This window comes from Periophthalmus magnuspinnatus, chromosome 20, assembly GCF_009829125.3.
Source record: "Periophthalmus magnuspinnatus isolate fPerMag1 chromosome 20, fPerMag1.2.pri, whole genome shotgun sequence".
Lineage (NCBI taxonomy): Eukaryota > Metazoa > Chordata > Actinopteri > Gobiiformes > Gobiidae > Periophthalmus > Periophthalmus magnuspinnatus.
In genome coordinates this window covers 412,828-431,970 of record NC_047145.1, presented here as the reverse complement: position 1 = coordinate 431,970, position 19,143 = coordinate 412,828, and the positions used below count along the sequence as shown (strand labels likewise).

At 39.9% G+C, this 19,143-nt stretch overlaps 1 protein-coding gene across 2 annotated transcripts in view; it reads left to right on the top strand.

Annotated features, from left to right (window-relative positions):
• col11a1a (collagen, type XI, alpha 1a) overlaps window positions 1–19,143 on the top strand; it is a 97,321-nt gene that overhangs the window by 27,979 nt on the left and 50,199 nt on the right. For both annotated transcript variants that reach the window (XM_055230025.1, XM_055230026.1), the window contains exons 9-31: window positions 1,286–1,351; window positions 1,792–1,833; window positions 1,914–1,976; window positions 3,407–3,481; window positions 5,307–5,390; window positions 6,655–6,711; window positions 7,667–7,720; window positions 7,982–8,035; window positions 8,818–8,871; window positions 10,363–10,416; window positions 10,905–10,958; window positions 11,186–11,230; window positions 11,330–11,383; window positions 11,487–11,531; window positions 12,435–12,488; window positions 13,070–13,114; window positions 14,675–14,728; window positions 16,084–16,128; window positions 16,264–16,317; window positions 16,397–16,441; window positions 18,209–18,262; window positions 18,447–18,554; window positions 18,635–18,688. In XM_055230025.1, coding sequence (XP_055086000.1) covers window positions 1,286–1,351; window positions 1,792–1,833; window positions 1,914–1,976; window positions 3,407–3,481; window positions 5,307–5,390; window positions 6,655–6,711; window positions 7,667–7,720; window positions 7,982–8,035; window positions 8,818–8,871; window positions 10,363–10,416; window positions 10,905–10,958; window positions 11,186–11,230; window positions 11,330–11,383; window positions 11,487–11,531; window positions 12,435–12,488; window positions 13,070–13,114; window positions 14,675–14,728; window positions 16,084–16,128; window positions 16,264–16,317; window positions 16,397–16,441; window positions 18,209–18,262; window positions 18,447–18,554; window positions 18,635–18,688 — 1,314 coding nt within the window. The remainder of the gene's footprint in view (window positions 1–1,285; window positions 1,352–1,791; window positions 1,834–1,913; window positions 1,977–3,406; window positions 3,482–5,306; window positions 5,391–6,654; window positions 6,712–7,666; window positions 7,721–7,981; window positions 8,036–8,817; window positions 8,872–10,362; window positions 10,417–10,904; window positions 10,959–11,185; window positions 11,231–11,329; window positions 11,384–11,486; window positions 11,532–12,434; window positions 12,489–13,069; window positions 13,115–14,674; window positions 14,729–16,083; window positions 16,129–16,263; window positions 16,318–16,396; window positions 16,442–18,208; window positions 18,263–18,446; window positions 18,555–18,634; window positions 18,689–19,143) is intronic.

The following is a 19,143-nucleotide window of genomic DNA, read 5'->3' as shown; positions in this document are numbered from 1 at the left end:
TGTGTGTACATGTGTGTACATGTGTGTACATGTGTGTGTACATGTGTGTACATGTGTGTGTACATGTGTGTACATGTGTGTACATGTGTGTACCTGTGTGTACATGTGTGTGTACATGTGTGTACATGTGTGTGTACATGTGTGTACATGTGTGTGTACATGTGTGTACATGTGTGTACATGTGTGTACATGTGTGTACATGTGTGTACATGTGTGTACATGTGTGTGTACATGTGTGTACATGTGTGTGTACATGTGTGTACATGTGTGTACCTGTGTGTACATGTGTGTGTACATGTGTGTACATGTGTGTGTACATGTGTGTACATGTGTGTACATGTGTGTACATGTGTGTACATGTGTGTGTACATGTGTGTACATGTGTGTGTACATGTGTGTACATGTGTGTACATGTGTGTACCTGTGTGTACATGTGTGTGTACATGTGTGTACATGTGTGTGTACATGTGTGTACATGTGTGTGTACATGTGTGTGTACATGTGTGTACATGTGTGTACATGTGTGTACATGTGTGTACCTGTGTGTACATGTGTGTACATGTGTGTGTACATGTGTGTACATGTGTGTGTACATGTGTGTACATGTGTGTGTACATGTGTGTACATGTGTGTACATGTGTGTACATGTGTGTGTACATGTGTGTACATGTGTGTGTACATGTGTGTACATGTGTGTGTACATGTGTGTGTACATGTGTGTACATGTGTGTACATGTGTGTACATGTGTGTACCTGTGTGTACATGTGTGTACATGTGTGTGTACATGTGTGTACATGTGTGTGTACATGTGTGTACATGTGTGTGTACATGTGTGTGTACATGTGTGTACATGTGTGTACATGTGTGTACCTGTGTGTACCTGTGTGTACATGTGTGTACATGTGTGTACATGTGTGTGTACATGTGTGTACATGTGTGTGTACATGTGTGTACATGTGTGTGTACATGTGTGTGTACATGTGTGTACATGTGTGTACATGTGTGTACATGTGTGTACCTGTGTGTACCTGTGTGTACATGTGTGTACATGTGTGTACATGTGTGTGTACATGTGTGTACATGTGTGTGTACATGTGTGTACATGTGTGTACCTGTGTGTACATGTGTGTACATGTGTGTACATGTGTGTACATGTGTGTGTACATGTGTGTGTACATGTGTGTACATGTGTGTACATGTGTGTGTACATGTGTGTACATGTGTGTACATGTGTGTACATGTGTGTACATGTGTGTACATGTGTGTACATGTGTGTATTTGCAGATCGCTGGAGTTGAAGGAGCTTTTGGACAAAAGGGAGAGAAAGGAGAACCTGCAGTGATCGAACCTGTAAGAAACTCAGAGCAAATACTACTACTAATACTAATAGTACTATTACTACTACTACTACTACTACTACTACTACTACTACTACTACTACTACTACTACTACTACTGCTACTGCTACTAATACTACTGCTACTGCTAACTACTATATAAGATCCTCACAGTTCAACTAGGACTACTAGTACTACTGCTAACAACTACTACTGCTAAGTAGGACTACAACTACTACTACTGCTACTGCTAATAACTACTGCTAACGACTACTACTGCTACTACAACTACTACAACTGCTAACGACTACTACTGCTACTACAACTACTACTACTGCTAACGACTACTACCTAATCTCTTTTCTGCAGTGCCTGTTTTTATTTTCTGAGTTGTGCGTTTGTTTTCAGGGCATGTTGTTGTTTTTATTTTCTGAGTTGTGCGTTTGTTTTCAGGGCATGTTGATCGAGGGCCCTCCTGGACCTCCTGGCCCCGCTGTGAGTTCAAAATTAAAGGAGTTTTTAAAGACTTTATTTGACTTTTGGACCTGTGTCTGATCAGTTTTCTTCTGTTTCAGGGTCTTCCAGGTCCCTCCGGCCTCCAGGGGCCCCCGGGCACGTCTGGAGATCCTGGTGAAAGAGTAAGACACAAAACACGAAAATATGTCACTGTGATATTATTCATAAACCAACAACTGGAACAAAACATAAAAAATGAGTTTCTAATGTAAAGAGACAAAACCAGATCAGACCAGAGCAGAAGAAAAGATTAAACTGTAGGAGCAACAACGACCAAAACATCGCCCCAAAGTATTTAAACTGAACATTGTCACAGTTGTACGGTCGTAGTGATGTCGGGGTCTTCACACGTTGATTATTTTGGTCAAAGTTGTAAAGATTTGAGGTCATTTGGACAAAAAAACATAAACACAGATCAGACCAAAGGCCAAAGGAAGTTTGTTTTGGACTGAGGACAAACTCCGTCTATATGTGTCTGTACGAGGAAAAGGTGATGAAAGCAACAGAAAACTTATATTTACTAATGTGTGTGTGTGTGTGTAGGGTGTGTGTGTGTGTGTGTGTGTGTGTATATGTGTGTGTTGGGTCTGGGTCTAATTAATGCCACACTTAAACTTTTCTCACATAAAACCTAAACACATAAAAGTTCCTGTTTGACCATAAAAAGTCAATTACGGTAAACATCAAGTTTACACACAACACATAATGATCCTAAACACAACACACACACACAACACCCCCCCACACACACACACACCGTGAACCTCTCTTAAAGTGAGTTTAGTGTTTAATACATAATTACACAAATGTCATTACAAAATACTAAATATATCACACAAAACAGACCTGGAGTTGTGTTTTGTTTCATTCACATGTTTGAGTCACTTTATTATTCGTCTGTTACATCTACAAAGATCAAAACGCGACGTTCCACCTTGTGATGTCATCAAGTGGTAGTTTTCATGTTAACTCCTCCTTTTACCTTTAGTTCAGTCGAGATAAGAGACAACTCCAGGACTGAAATGATCCAAATGATTCTATAAATGAAGGTGTGTGGAGTTTAAAAACACAGTGGAGCACTTCCTGTATCACCACATGATGACATCACAAGGTGGAACAGAGTGTTTTCTGCAGGTTTGTGTGTTTGTGTGAATGAAACAAAACACAACTCCAGGTCTGTGTGTGATCAGAATAATGACCTTTGTGATTTTAGACTTTTAAAACGTCTAAAAATCCAAAGTGTTTTCAGATATTTTCATAAATCATTCTTCATCTTCATGATCTAGTTCTCAGTTCACTCTGTCACATGACACCGTCTCACTCCACGTCACATGACACCGTCTCACTCCACGTCACATGACACCGTCTCACTCCACGTCACATGACACCGTCTCACTCCACGTCACATGACACCGTCTCACTCCACGTCACATGACACCGTCTCACTCCACGTCACATGACACCGTCTCACTCCACGTCACATGACACCGTCTCACTCCACGTCACATGACACCGTCTCACTCCACGTCCATGTGTCCTGTCTCGTCCACAGGGTCCTCCAGGACGTCCTGGTCTGCCTGGAGCTGATGGTCTGCCTGGTCCTCCTGGTACAATGCTCATGCTCCCAGTGAGTCTGTCCTACTGTCCTACTGTACTAACGAGTCTGTCCTACTGTACTAAAGAGTCTGTCCTACTGCACTAAAGAGTCTGTCCTACTGTACTAAAGAGTCTGTCCTACTGTCCTAATGTACTAAAGAGTCTGTCCTACTGCACAGAGTCTGTCCTACTGTCCTAATGTACTAAAGAGTCTGTCCTACTGTACTAAAGAGTCTGTCCTACTGCACTAAAGAGTCTGTCCTACTGTACTAAAGAGTCTGTCCTACTGTCCTAATGTACTAAAGAGTCTGTCCTACTGCACAGAGTCTGTCCTACTGAACTAAAGAGTCTGTCCTACTGCACTAAAGAGTCTGTCCTACTGTCCTACTGTACTAACGAGTCTGTCCTACTGTCCTACTGCACTAACGAGTCTGTCCTACTGTACTAAAGAGTCTGTCCTACTGTCCTACTGTACTAAAGAGTCTGTCCTACTGTCCTACTGTACTAAAGAGTCTGTCCTACTGTACTAAAGAGTCTGTCCTACTGCACTAAAGAGTCTGTCCTACTGTACTAATGAGTCTGTCCTACTGTACTAATGAGTCTGTCCTACTGCACTAATGAGTCTGTCCTACTGCACTAAAGAGTCTGTCCTACTGTACTAACGAGTCTGTCCTACTGTACTAAAGAGTCTGTCCTACTGTACTAAAGAGTCTGTCCTACTGCACTAATGAGTCTGTCCTACTGCACTAAAGAGTGTCCTACTGTACTAACAAGTCTGTCCTACTGCACTAACGAGTCTGTCCTACTGCACTAAAGAGTCTGTCCTACTGCACTAAAGAGTCTGTCCTACTGTCCTAAAGAGTCTGTCCTACTGCACTAAAGAGTCTGTCCTACTGTCCTAAAGAGTCTGTAATCTTTTATACTAAAGAGTCTGTCCTACTGTACTAATGAGTCTGTCCTACTGCACTAAAGAGTCTGTCCTACTGTACTAATGAGTCTGTCCTACTGCACTAAAGAGTCTGTCCTACTGCACTAAAGAGTCTGTCCTACTGCACTAAAGAGTCTGTCCTACTGTACTAAAGAGTCTGTCCTACTGCACTAAAGAGTCTGTCCTACTGTACTAAAGAGTCTGTCCTACTGTACTAAAGAGTCTGTCCTACTGCACTAAAGAGTCTGTCCTACTGTACTAAAGAGTCTGTCCTACTGCACTAAAGAGTCTGTCCTACTGTACTAAAGAGTCTGTGATCTTTTATACTAAAGAGTCTGTATTCTACTGTACTTTTGTACAAAGTACACATCATGTTCTATGGAATAAGATTTTTATACAGATTTGATTCTTCATGAACTTCAAATATTTTGCCTTTATCTTTATTTTAATGTTATGAATTTTCCAGGACGTTCAGAAAATTGTTTTAACTTCTGTTTGTTAAAATTGATCCTCATCAAAACTAAAACTAGTATCAAAATTCAAAAAAGAGTTTTGTGGATGTGCAGCAGAACCAAGAACACGAGGAAATACGTTTAATAAAACTGTTTTTAAGTGTTTTCTTTCTTTTCTTTTTAAAAAATCCTTATGGTTTGGAATCAAAACCAGTATCGAGTATCAGTATCGAGTATCAGGCCTGATCCTTGGTGTGAAATTCCAGTGTTGTAACAGCAAAGCTCCATCTGCAGCTTCTTCCTGATCACAGATTTACACAGATCACTCTTCTATTTGAACCTGGTATAAACCTGTTTCAGCTGGTTCTGGTCTGAAAAGTCACATTTTCTTTTGTGGTAAATGTGAAATATTTAACTGTCTGATCTTTATCTAAACGTCTTTATCCTCCGTTTAAACTTCTGTGCTTCGTGTTCAGTTCCGTTTTGGCGGCGATGGCGAGAAAGGTCCCGTGGTGTCGGCTCAAGAAGCTCAAGCTCAGGCCATCCTCTCCCAGGCCAGGGTAAGTCAAACAGAAGCGCCCCCTGCTGTGCCCCCCTCACAGCTGCAGGGGGCTGTGTGCGGAGGGGGCGGGGGCTCGTACCACTCACATTTTCACCCACTTTGCTAAATACAGACCAGAGTCGCGACATAAAATGAACAGAACAGATGCAAACACAAGAGGTATTTAAAAATACTCGTGACCCGCGGGGGCCGGGGCGACAGGTGGGGTCTCGGGGACGAGCTAAGAGAGATGTTTAGATTTTTAGAAAAAGTAATTTGAAGAGGAATCACCTTCCCCTTACATCACATCAGCTCATAGACTGTGATATTGACCTTGAGTTACATAAAATGATCACAGTCATTAACTGATGTAATCCCTCGTTTGTCCAGGAGGGGTCAGTTTAATTCAGTTCAAGTTTATTTCTATAACACATGAAAAAAAATGTGAACTGAACCAAAGGGCTTCACATAAAAGTCAACACAAAAAAAAAACACACAGATAAGATGATACATAAGAAAATAAAATATCCTGTGTAGTGTTAAATACCAGGGAGAAGAGGCGGGACTAAACCGGGGGGGAGGGGCTCAATGGGTCTAAAATGTGACAGAGGGGTGGGGCCAGGATATATATGTTTATATGACATTAGAGATGTGGCCTGTAGCATGTAGCATGAATATACAAGAGTCTGTGTACAAAGAGTTTTTCAAATGAATTAATTAAATTAATAATTCATTTATCAAATTTCAGTTAAACAGAAAAACTCACATTCAGTTTTATCAAGTGCCAAAAGATCAATAACTTGTTGAAAAGGTAAAACTGAACAAGGTTTACTCTGAACTATTTTTATATAATTTTATCATGGGCCGGATTAATAAGCCCAAAGGGCCGTATATGGCCCCTGGGCCGTAGTTTGCCCATGTCTGCTCTAGTGTTAAATACCAGGGAGAAGAGGCGGGTTTCATTCTCTGTGTTAACGTCCATATTGTAGCACAACTGTTCAAATATGAATCTGTTTATTTCAGTGAGTTGGTTCATTGTGTTTTTAAAGGGACATGTTTCTAAAACTTCATTTTCTACAAAATCACACACCGTCACATTTAGTCTAAATATTTTTGAAGATGGCGCTCAGGTTAAAACACGACTGAAACTGTGTAAGACAAAGCCCAAGTGCATGATGGGATGTGACGTGTTGAAGGTGAACAGTCACTTATATAAACTGTGGATGTGCAGTGAGGCCTGAGCAGAACAATCTGGTCTATGTTTGTGTGTGTCTGGTTTGCAGCTGGCGATGCGGGGACCCCCGGGGCCAATGGGTTTGACGGGAAGATCAGGACCAGTGGTGAGCGCTTTATATCTCATTTCCTCCATAACGCGTCGCTTCTACAGCTAATTAAACCAGACTGTGGGTTTTGAACCGTGAAACGTGTCTATTAACGACTTCTGCACTGTTTTCCCTGCGTGTTTGTGATTCCCGTGTTTTTATTATTTTTACCTGCAGCTGATTTACATTTAATTGTAAACAGCATCGTCCAATCAGGTTGTAGCAGTAGCGGTGATTTGTTTTGATTGGTTGCTTCACCGCTGCGTCGCTAAGTGGACTCTGCGCCTCAGTGGAGACAGCTGCAGAGAATCTCCCTCTCACGTCCTCCCTCCTCCCTCCTCCCCTCCTCCCCTCCTCCTCCTCCTCCCCTCCTCTCCTCCTCCCCTCACCTCCTCTCCTCCTCCTCCTCCCCTCCCCTCCTCTCCTCCTCCCCTCCTCCTCCCCTCCCCTCCTCCTCCTCCCTCTCTGCAGACTCCGGGCCTGTTCATACATGATTCTGTTTATCTGCAGAAAACGTCCCTCCGTGAGACATGTTGAATTATGGGAGTTTAATGCTCAGATCAGTGAGTAAAGATTCGTCTCCAGCTCGTGCAGATCTGTCACTTAAGTTAAATGCAGATCTGTCACTTAAGTTAAACTGCAGCTGATGTGAAGCTTTTGCATAATTTAAAATACAAAATGAAGTCGTATTTTTCCAATTATCGCATTTTTGAAAACACAAATTTAAGCTCCTCACATAAAACAAACCTGTGTGTGCGATCAGGACGGAATCAGTTTGTTTTTATTTAGTTTTGTGTCATTTGTTTCCGTCTTGTTCTGTGGTGATTCTCTTCAGAAGAAACAAAGGGCATTGTCGGCTAAACATCGCCCTCTGCTGACAAACTGACGCCATTACACCAGTGAAGATTCAGCTCAAATATTTGCAGATTTGGATAAAGAAGCGTCTGTTTCTCGTCTGTTTGTTTTCTCACAGGGTCTTCCTGGTTCTCCTGGACTTAAAGGTGAAAGCGGAGATCCAGGTCCTCAGGTGATTTATAACACAGAGACTTTACTCAGATTTTAATTAGAATAGACTTGACACAGTTTTGTCACGTAAGCACTTTTAAATAGACGTCATTTCTCTTTACCTTCTATTTATTTATTTATTTTTTATTTCACATGTGGATTTGTTTGTGCATCATTTTAAATATTAAGAATAGTTTTCCCTTGACTTATATAAATAAATGCACTGGTTTCTTCACATTAACGCTTTGTCTGTTCTTTAATCTCCTCTTCTTCCTCCACACAGGGGCCTCGTGGCATCCAGGGGCCCTCCGGACCTCCAGGCAAAGCAGGGAAGCGGGTAAGTGAAGCCTGAGACCCCTGGAGCTCAGTGTGATACAGATCTGTGTTTGTGGCTCTGTGTTTGTGGCTCTGTGTTTGTGGCTCTGTGTTTGTGTTTGTTTCACTTCTGAGGAGCTCAGGTCACGACAAACAGTGAGATGAGCTTAAAGTCTTTGGTCTGAGTCTTTGGATCAATGACCAGGAGTTTAATCTGTCTGAAAATGTCCACATGAGACGTGTGATGATGGACAGGAGTCGTTAACATTCAGTCACAGCGCCACCTACAGGAAACACACTCCCAGAATATCAAACCACATTCTTCTGTTCATCCTAAATCCAATTATGTCCAGATCCATTTTAAACAGACTCTCCCTGTGGCATAAAACTCCACAGTAAAGACAAAGTTGATCTGTGCAGCACAAACGGACCACAGAGGAATGAAAAGTGTTTTACAGAAAAGAAAAACATTAAACTCACAATAAAACTAATCAAAACATAAATAATCATCATAAAATTAAAAGAAAAGAGGCAAAATAAAACCCTTTAAGTCACAGCAGAGAAACAAAAAAAACAGGACTGAACCAGGACTGAACCAGGACTGAACCAGGACTGAACCAGGACTTAGAGTTGTATAGTTGTAGATTTATTGTGTGTTTCTGTCTGTTTTCGTCACATATGAATCTGAATTCCTGTTCTTTATTCTTTTTGCTCTCTGATGATATTATCCACATTTCTCAGAGGTGGGTTTACTCTTTGCAGTTTAAATGTGCACACTCTCTTTAAATTGTGTTTTATCCACAGGGCCGAGCCGGAGCAGACGGAGCCCGGGGGATGCCTGGAGAGCCGGGGTCTAAGGTAAAAGTACAGACTGTACTTTAACTCATTATTAGATGGAGCTACAGCTGTGCACGTGTGGGGATGTGGTGTTTTTGTGATGGTGTTATGCTGTTAATGTAATCTTGTTGTTGTTGTTGTGGTGTTTTGTGGTGGTGTTGTTAATGTGGTGTTGTTGTGCTGTTAATGTGATGGTGTTGTTGTGGTGTTTTGTGGTGTTAATGCGGTGTTGTGGTGTTGTAATGTTGTTGCGGTGTTGTTGTTGTGTTAATTTAGTGTTGTTGTGGCACTGTTGTTGTGTTAATGTGGTGTTGTTGTGGCACTGTTGTGGTAGTGTGGTGTTTTGTGGTGTTGTTGGGGTGTTAATGTGGTTGTGTTGTTGTTGTGTTAATGTGGTGTTGTTGTGGTATTATTGTGGTATTGTTGTAGTGTTGTTGTGATGTTGTTGTGGTGTTAATGTGTTGTTGTGGTGTTTTTGTAGTGTTGTTGTTGTGTTTTTGCAGTGTTGTTGTGGTGTTAATGTGGTGTTGTTGTGTTAATGTGGTGTTGATATGGTGTTTTGTGGTATTATTGTGGTATTGTTGTAGTGTGATGTTGTTGTTGTGGTGCTTTTGTGGTCCTGTTGTGGTGTTATTGTGATTTTGATGTGGTGTTTATGTAGTGTTGTTGTGGTGTTTTCGTGGTGTTAATGTGATGTTGTTGTGGTGTTGTTGTGTTGTTTTTGTGATGTTGTTGTGGTGTATTTGTGGTGTTTTTGTGTTGTTGTTGTGGTGTTGTGGTACTGTTCTGGTGCTGTTGTTGTGTTGTTGTCGTGTTGTTGTGCTGCTGTTGTGGTGTTGTTGTGGTGTTTTTGTGGTGTTGTTGTGGTGTTTTTGTGGTGTTGTTGTGGTGTTTTTGTGTTGTTGTTGTGGTGTTGTTGTGGTGTTTATGTAGTGTTGTTGTGGTGTTTTTGTGGTGTTTTTGTGATGTTGTTGTGGTGTTGTGGTGTTGTTGTTGTGGTGTTTTTGTGGTGTTGTTGTGGTGTTTTTGTGGTGTTGTTGTGGTGTTTTTGTGTTGTTGTTGTGGTGTTGTTGTGGTGTTTATGTAGTGTTGTTGTGGTGTTTTTGTGGTGTTTTTGTGATGTTGTTGTGGTGTTGTGGTGTTTTTGTGGTGTTGTTGTGGTGTTTTTGTGGTGTTGTGGTGTTTTTGTGATGTTGATGTGATGTTGTTGTGGTGTTGTTGTGTTGTTTTTGTGATGTTGTTGTGGTGTATTTGTGGTGTTTTTGTGTTGTTGTTGTTGTGGTGTTGTGGTACTGTTCTGGTGCTGTTGTGGTGTTTTTGTGGTGTTGTTGTGGTGTTTTTGTGGTGTTGTTGTGGTGTTTTTGTGGTGTTGTGGTGTTTTTGTGATGTTGATGTGGTGTTGTGGTACTGTTCTGGTGCTGTTGTTGTGTTGTTGTTTTTGTGTTGTTGTCGTGCTGTTGTGCTGCTGTTGTGTTGTTGTGTTAATGTCTGTTGTGTATTTGTGAATCTCAGGGCGACCGTGGCTTCGATGGACTTCCTGGACTTCCCGGTGAGAAAGGTCACAGGGTGAGTACAAGGTCACAGAGGTCACAGAGGTCACAGAGGCCACAGAGGTCACAGAGGTCACAGAGGTCACAGAGGCCACAGAGGTCACAGAGGTCACAGAGGTCACAGAGGTCACTCAAAACACATCACATTTATAACATATTTATGGTCCAGCTCCTGAAGAAACACAAACACAAACATTTGTTCGTCTGTCTCTTGTTCATCTAAACAAACTCAGACTTGGATCATTTTCTTATTCTGGATTTTCGACTCTTGAAGCTCGACGGGGGCAAAGGTCACGGGGATTGTTCCTGGGAGTTTAGATTTTAATTCTCTTTGTAACACTCCAAAAGTCAAAGGAACAATAAGTGGATCAGTCTGAATATTTTACACTTATATCTGAATATTCTGCACCACAAACACAAACATTTATCTAATATTTTATCTCATTTCTGTAAAACATTAAATGACTTTTTAAACGCTCTTTTCTTGTATCTTTGTGTTTTTAGGGGGAGCCTGGACCTGCAGGACCCATCGGAGCTCCAGGAGAGGACGGGCAGAGGGTACGTTCACTGCAGTACTTGTACTTGTACTTGTACTTGTACTTGAACTTGTACTTGTAGTAGTACTAACACTGGCCTCGGGCGTCTGGGGGCGGGGCCTGGAGACTAAAGTTTTATGTGTAACTTTCCTCTCAGTGAGAACAGCACTTTAGGCTTTAAGTCTTATTTAAAAGTTGAAGTCTGTCGTCACGTCTCTAAAAATCCTCCTCGTCTTTTCTTCTCCTCAGGGTGAAGATGGAGAGATCGGGCCCCGGGGCCTCGCTGGAGAGAGTGTAAGACGCTTGTCCCAAACAAACTGTGACGTCCTGTTACTTTGACTTTGTGTTTCCAGCAGATTCTGTCACACGTCTGTAACTGTCCTCTCTGTGCAGGGTCCCAGGGGTCTGCTGGGGCCTCGAGGACCACCCGGACCACCCGGAGCGCCCGTATGTACTCCCTCTGCCACTGTGTCCTCACTTCCTGTTTCACTTCCTGTTTCACTTCCTGTTTCACTTCCTGTTGAGTGATTCTGTCGTTTGTGCTTCTCAGGGAGTCGCTGGAGTCGATGGGCCTCATGGACCAAAAGGAAACATGGTACAGACAATTTATTTGATTTATTTTCCTCCATTTTATGTCTTTTTAAAAATGTAATTAATTTTTTTTTTTCCAAATCTTTTCATTAGAAACACCGACAGAAACACAGATTACAATGAAATAAATAGTTTAGTTGTCCCTGTGCAAGTGCAAAAATAATAATAATGATAAAAAAATAAAATAAAATAAATACAAATATTTTAAATAAACATCCTGATGTCAGCCCAACATTTCAAGCACAAACAAACAAACAAATATTCACAAAAGTCCCAGATTGTGTCTTATTTTTATTCAAAACATATTGAATTATTCTTGTTAAACTGTGGGATTTATTTATATCGTGTGTATTTATCTTGATTTTACTGTGTATTTTTATTATTTTGCAGTTGTGGTTCAAATTCTCTTTTCTTATTTTAAATAGTTCTGATTTGTTTCGATTGTCCAAACTTTTCCTTCTTCAAACACGGAGCAGATTTGATCGCGTCTTTTGTTCAAATCAAAACATTTTCTTGTCTTTTTTCTTCTCTGTGTTTTTCTTCTCGTGTCGTGTCCAGAGCGCCGCTGCCCCCTGCTGTTAAAACACAACCACTGAATATGAGTGGGCGGAGTCACATCTGTGTTTTATGGCGTTAAATCAGACGCCACAAGTGACGTCAGCGTTTACACCGGTGCAGTACAGAAAGTGCCACCAGGGGGCAGCAGACGTAGGATTTACAAAAGGAGATAATTTAATTTAAAATAACGAGGCTGTGGTGACGTGTCCATCAGACGGCGGTTTGTTTGTTTGTTTTTCTTCCGTTCGACCTGCAGAGCTGAATCTAAACACCAACGAGTAAAATCACACAGAACTTTTGTCTCTCACCTCCACAGATCTGACTGGGATCATGTTTTTATCTTTTCCAGGGACCACAGGGAGAACCCGGCCCCCCAGGACAGCAAGGCATCCCGGGCACACAGGTAAAAGACACGCCCCCCGTCCCAACGCAGACACTGTAGTGCCCCGAGTTAGCACGATGAGTCAAACACAGAACACAGAACACACAGAGAACACACAGAACATACAGAGAGAACACACAGAGAACACACACACAGTATTTTTTTAATCATTTTTCTTTGCTCATCTAAAATAAATAAACACATTTCCTGGTTTATGTGGGAAAAGGATCAGGATCTGGATCAGTCGTTTTGAAAGAATCTCATTCATTTTGGTGGAATTTGTGCAGCAGTGCCACACCTGTTTAAGAACGCACACACACGGACACCCCGACACACACACACACCCCGACACACACACACACACACACAGCGGCTCACGTTACACAAACCTGAGCAGTGACACTTATTTCTGCACAAATTTGAGTTAATCTGTGTCTAATTTTACAAGATCAGGTCCTGGTGTGTGTTGTGTGTGTGTGTGTGTGTGTGTGTGTTGTGTGTGTGTTGTGTGTGTTGTGTGTTGTGTGTGTTGCGTGTTGTGTGTGTGTTTTTCTCTGAATACTCACACTCGTTGACTTCCTGATTGTTCTTGTCTGTGTCAGGGCCTCCCTGGGCCTCAGGGCCCCATCGGGCCTCCTGGAGAAAAAGTGAGTTCATTAAATTGTGTTTTATTTTTGCCTCATTTTTCAGAAACAACTGGAAACAGCAGAGATTTATTTGACTCATTTATTTGACTCGTTTATTTGACTCATTTATTTGACTCGTTTATTTGACTCGTTTATTTGACTCGTTTATTTGACTCGTTTATTTGACTCATTTATTTGACTCGTTTATTTGACTCGTTTATTTGACTCGTTTATTTGACTCGTTTATTTGACTCGTTTATTTGACTCGTTTATTTGACTCGTTTATTTGACTCGTTTATTTGACTCGTTTATTTGACTCGTTTATTTGACTCATTTATTTGACTCGTTTATTTGACTCGTTTATTTGACTCGTTTATTTGACTCGTTTATTTGACTCGTTTATTTGACTCGTTTATTTGACTCATTTATTTGACTCATTTATTTGACTCGTTTATTTGACTCGTTTATTTGACTCGTTTATTTGACTCGTTTATTTGACTCGTTTATTTGACTCGTTTATTTGGCTCGTTTATTTGACTCATTTATTTGACTCATTTATTTGACTCGTTTATTTGACTCGTTTATTTGACTCATTTATTTGACTCGTTTATTTGACTCATTTATTTGACTCATTTATTTGACTCGTTTATTTGACTCGTTTATTTGACTCGTTTATTTGACTCATTTATTTGACTCGTTTATTTGACTCGTTTATTTGACTCATTTATTTGACTCATTTATTTGACTCGTTTATTTGACTCGTTTATTTGACTCATTTATTTGACTCATTTATTTGACTCGTTTATTTGACTCGTTTATTTGACTCGTTTATTTGACTCATTTATTTGACTCGTTTATTTGACTCGTTTATTTGACTCGTTTATTTGACTCGTTTATTTGACTCATTTATTTGACTCGTTTATTTGACTCATTTATTTGACTCATTTATTTGACTCGTTTATTTGACTCGTTTATTTGACTCGTTTATTTGACTCATTTATTTGACTCATTTATTTGACTCATTTATTTGACTCATTTATTTGACTCATTTATTTGACTCATTTATTTGACTCATTTATTTGACTCATTTATTTGACTCATTTATTTGACTCATTTATTTGACTCATTTATTTGACTCATTTATTTGACTCATTTATTTGACTCATTTATTTGACTCATTTATTTGACTCATTTATTTGACTCGTTTGAATCGATTATTTAAAACTTCTCACATTGTTCATGTTTTGAGTCTGAGTCTGGATTTAATCAAAGTTTATCTGAGTTTTATGGAAAAGAAAGATTCTGTAAAACTTAAATGTGATAAATGATCTGAGTCTCATGGACGAGTTTGGGCTTTTACTTTAGTTTTTTTGTCTGTTCTGACTTTTAATGGTGAAGCTGTTTTATTATGACACAAATGTCGTTTATTATTATTAATAAAAATCAGGTCTAAATGTGACTAAACCTGAGTCTGTGGAGCAGAGTGTGACTTTAAACCTGTGCTGTTTTATGAGTCTGGGACGTGCAGGTGCTCCAGTGAACTCTGCACGACCTTTAACCTTTCACCTTTTTGTTTTACAGGGACCTCAGGGCAGGTCTGGGCTGCCGGGCCTCCCTGGAGCAGACGGGCCTCCGGTGAGTGAACTCTGGACTGAGACAAACCTAAAGACACTTTAAGTTTAAGTTTAAATGAATGAACTTTTATGGATAAAATAAAATCACTTTGCTCCATAATCTCACCTTTTATTTGGAGGTGATTTTCCTGTAAACAGACGGTGAACGGTCCATTTAGAATCACTGATGTACAAAACACAAACATAAAGTGTGTGAGTTTTAGTTTTTTAGAGGCTCGTTGTGTCGTTTTTTCCTCGGAGCTCGTTCTGTTTGGAGCCAGAAAAAAACATAAATATGAGACTTTTAAAACACGGATAGTTTTGATTTTTCAGCTGATTTAAACTGTGGATTTCCTCATTAAAAGTAATTTCAAAATATCAAAATATTAAAATACTGTAAATATTCATCTGTTCTTTTCACACTTTAATGAAACTGGTGATTTAACAAAAAAAGGTTAAAAATCAAATTTCATAAAATATGAGAGAACAGCAGCAAATGTGACAGAAAACAGAGAACGTCCCAAGTAAAAGTACAAATACTGGAGAAAAAAATACTCAAAAGTAAAAGTTTCACATGAAAAAATCTGCTTAAGTGAAAGTATTTAAAATGTACTTAAAGAGTAAAGAGTAAAAGTATTTCTCACACATTTTGTGTCTCATAAAACTTCAGACGTGAGTCAGATGTGAACAAGTCGTGGAAAAAGTACTTGATTTTATTGTTACTTAAGTAAAAGTACAGATACAGGAGCAAAAAAAACACAAAGTAAAAGCAAAAGTATCACATGAAAACATCGACTCAAGTAAAAGTATTAAAGTACCTTTTTAAAAATGTACTGAAAGAGTCAAAAGTCGAAGTATTTCTCACACATTTTGAGTCTTTAAAGCTTCAGATGTGGTGATTTTTTTATTTTTTTTCTGCAGCTCTCACACAAGAATAAAAACTCTCAGTCCAGTCCAAACGTTTCCATTTTTAAACGTCCTGAAGTAAAGTACAGATACAGCGATACTTGAGTACTTTTACTTCACATTCCAGCTCTGTGGGGGTTTATTTCAGGTTTGTGTTTGGCTGGAGGCTCATAGTTCATAGATTTACAGACTGAGCCCCTCTGTGTGCTCGGGCCTGTCCCACACACTCACTCTGTGTAAACTGTGGATTTAACTGGAGAAAATGAGATAAAATATAAAAATAAAATGTGTTTGAGGTCACAGTGAATCAGATTAGAGTCGTTTATGTGAGTTTGTTCACGTTTTCCTTGATAAATACTCTCAGATTATGTGAGTTTGTGACGTTTGCACCTTAAATACTCTCAGATTATGTGTTTTACAGAATACTCTTTACATAAACTCTTCATAAATATGTTTTGTTTTGTATTTAAGGGTCATCCTGGTAAAGAGGGTCCACCTGGAGAGAAGGGAGGTCAGGTACGTGCGGCTCGTGCTTCTGTTTTAATGCACCGGTGTTTTAATCCTCCGTCTTGTTGGTTTTGTAATAGTTTATCTGTTTACACGACACTACACACTAAACACTAAACACACACATGTCCCTCGTCTCCGCAGGGTCCCCCGGGTCCTCAGGGGCCCATCGGATACCCCGGCCCCCGTGGAGTGAAGGTGAGGCTCAGATTTTCAGTTTAATTCAGTTGAGTCTGAAGCTGTGGGAGTTTTATTCATGTTTTTCTCGTGTTTTCAGGGAGCTGACGGCGTCCGTGGACTGAAAGGAGGAAAAGGAGAGAAGGTAACTCCAAACTTTATTAAAAAAAACACTCAAAAATCAAAAAATATTAAAACTCCAGCTCTGAAAACGCTCTTAACCTGCTGACGCTCAACGACTTTGAAAGATCGGACGACCTGTTTTGCATTTTACATCAGCGTCTTTGAGTTTTCAGTTGATTTTGACGAGGACGAGGCCAAAAAAAAAGATTAAAAACACACAAAAAAACCACTTGACACGTTTCATTAAACCCCAAAACTAAACATCAAAACATCAGAATATATTTCCAAATGTCGCCAACGATGTCAAAAGTGTAAAAGTATAAAACACACAGGACGTTTCCTTTTACCTCGTCACAGAGTCGGACGCTTCTTTTAACCTTCGGACAGATTCTCCTCTCAGACGTTGTGTCGTGTTGTGTTGTGTTGTGTTGTGTTGCGTTGTGTTGTGTCGTGTTGTGTCGTGTTGTGTCGTGTTGTGTTGTGTTGTGTTTACCTGTCACTGCTGTTGTTCCTTCACTTTTCTCTCGCTCTGACAGTCGGCGCCGAGGTCACCCCCCACATTAAACTTCTACACACAGTTGTCCAGTTTTTCGCTCGTCTCTTTGTTTATCAGAGTTTTTTTTTTTTATTATTTACATCACAGACTGAAAACGCACCAGGTTTATTTCAGATCAATATCGTTTTTCGTGTGTTTGACGCCGTGATGAGACTCGGAGCGGGTTTTTCTCATCGCGGCGACAGTTATTCAGGTTTTTATTGAATAATTTATGGGGAGAATCTGACGCTGGAACCTTGGAGGAAAAAGGGGCTTAGTTATGAATAAAGTATGGAGCTGTGCAGGTGTGTGTGTGTGTGTGTGTGTGTGTGTGTGCGTCTGTGTGCGTCTGTGTGCGTCTGTGTGCGTCTGTGTGCTCCCTGTGACGTGCGGTGACCAGGCGTCTTACATAATGCAGCGGGTTTGTATAAAAAATCAAAATCACGACGAGGGAGATTATTTTATTATTTTACTTTTGGACAGTGACGTGTCGATATGTTTAAAGTATCGATACTTTTTACACCCACCGGCCTGATTTATGGTATGGGTACTACTCTAAAATATCAATACTTCTGAAATATTGATTCTTTTGTGATGAAGCTGCATCTGAAAAATCACAAACGGTCGATATTTGACCAAAGTGCAGAAGTGTTTTTAGTCTCAGCCTCAGTGTTTATGTTTACATCATTTTAACGAATAAGAAAATGAATGAATAAGTTTTAATGTGATTCAGTTTGTAATTTAAAAATCCTGCACAGATAAATCCTTTGTTTGTTCTGTATTATTTATATTTGAATCAGACTCTGTTTTTGTGTTTTAAATCATTTCATTCTTAAAATCGTTTGGAAACTAATCAAATATGAAAACTCTGTCAGTTTTATGTGAAATTATTATTGTGTTTTTCTTTCTATTTGTGCATTTAATAAATTATGTTAAAATTTGGGAAAGTTTAGAACAAAGTGTCAGCTCAGGTGCAGTTCCATGTGTTTGTCACCAGGGGGCAGTGTGACTCTGTACAAACAGATTCATAAAAGAAGGAGTCTGTACTTTAAAATGAGGATTATGACTTTTATCACTGTTGGATTTAAATGAACATTTTATAAAGAAGATTTTTACAACTAAACTCTAAAAATGTCCATCAGCCGAACCAGGTACTACCAAATACTACGACTCTACATGTACTTTTACTGATACTACTGTGTTTTCCTCTTCAACATTTACACATTTAATAAATAAAAACATGTTTTGTTTTAGGGAGAAGACGGTTTCCCAGGATTCAAAGGAGACATGGGAATCAAAGGAGACCGGGTGAGTATCAGAGTACTGAGTATTATAGTGAGTATTGAGTATTATAGTGAGTACTGAGTATTATAGTGAGTACTGAGTATTATAGTGAGTACTGAGTATTATAGTGAGTACTGAGTACTATAGTGAGTACTGAGTATTATTGTGAGTACTGTGAGTATCATGGTCTTACTCTGTTTCTCTTCAGGGGGAGCTGGGTTTGCCCGGCCCACGTGGAGAGGACGGTCCTGAGGGGCCCAAAGGCCGAGCGGGGCCCAACGGAGAGTCTGGACCCCTGGGTCCTGCTGGAGAAAAGGCAACAGACTCAAAACAGAGTTAATGGATTTGTACAAAGTCGTATTTAAGTGTTTACTTACGTCTGCTGTTGTTTCTCAGGGTAAACTGGGCGTCCCGGGGCTGCCGGGGTATCCAGGACGACAAGGACCGAAGGTGAGACTCGGCGAGTGAAACGAGACGCCACAGATTTAAAAACAGAATGATCGTTACATTTATATCAGATTATTACGAGAACAGTTAAAAAAAGATTTAACAGAGGCAAGAAATCACATTTAACTCCAACAACTGTAATAAATAAATAAATGTAGAGAATAATATAAACACGGCAGGTTTATCTGAACAGAACAGTTGGGCCATAAAGTCGTGAAAATGTTTTACAGAATAAAAAAAACATTAAAATCACAATAGAACAAATAAAAACATAAATAATAATCATAAAATGAGCTTCACTAGAGCAGAGTGTACAGTTTAAAGTCACTTATTCATCTGTGCTGCTACTGTCTGACAGCAAGCTAGCAGGCATTAGCATTAGCATTAGCATTCGTCTTGTGTTTTAGCTCACAGTTTTCAGATACAGAGTCGAGTTCATTATTATGTTCAGGGAAGTG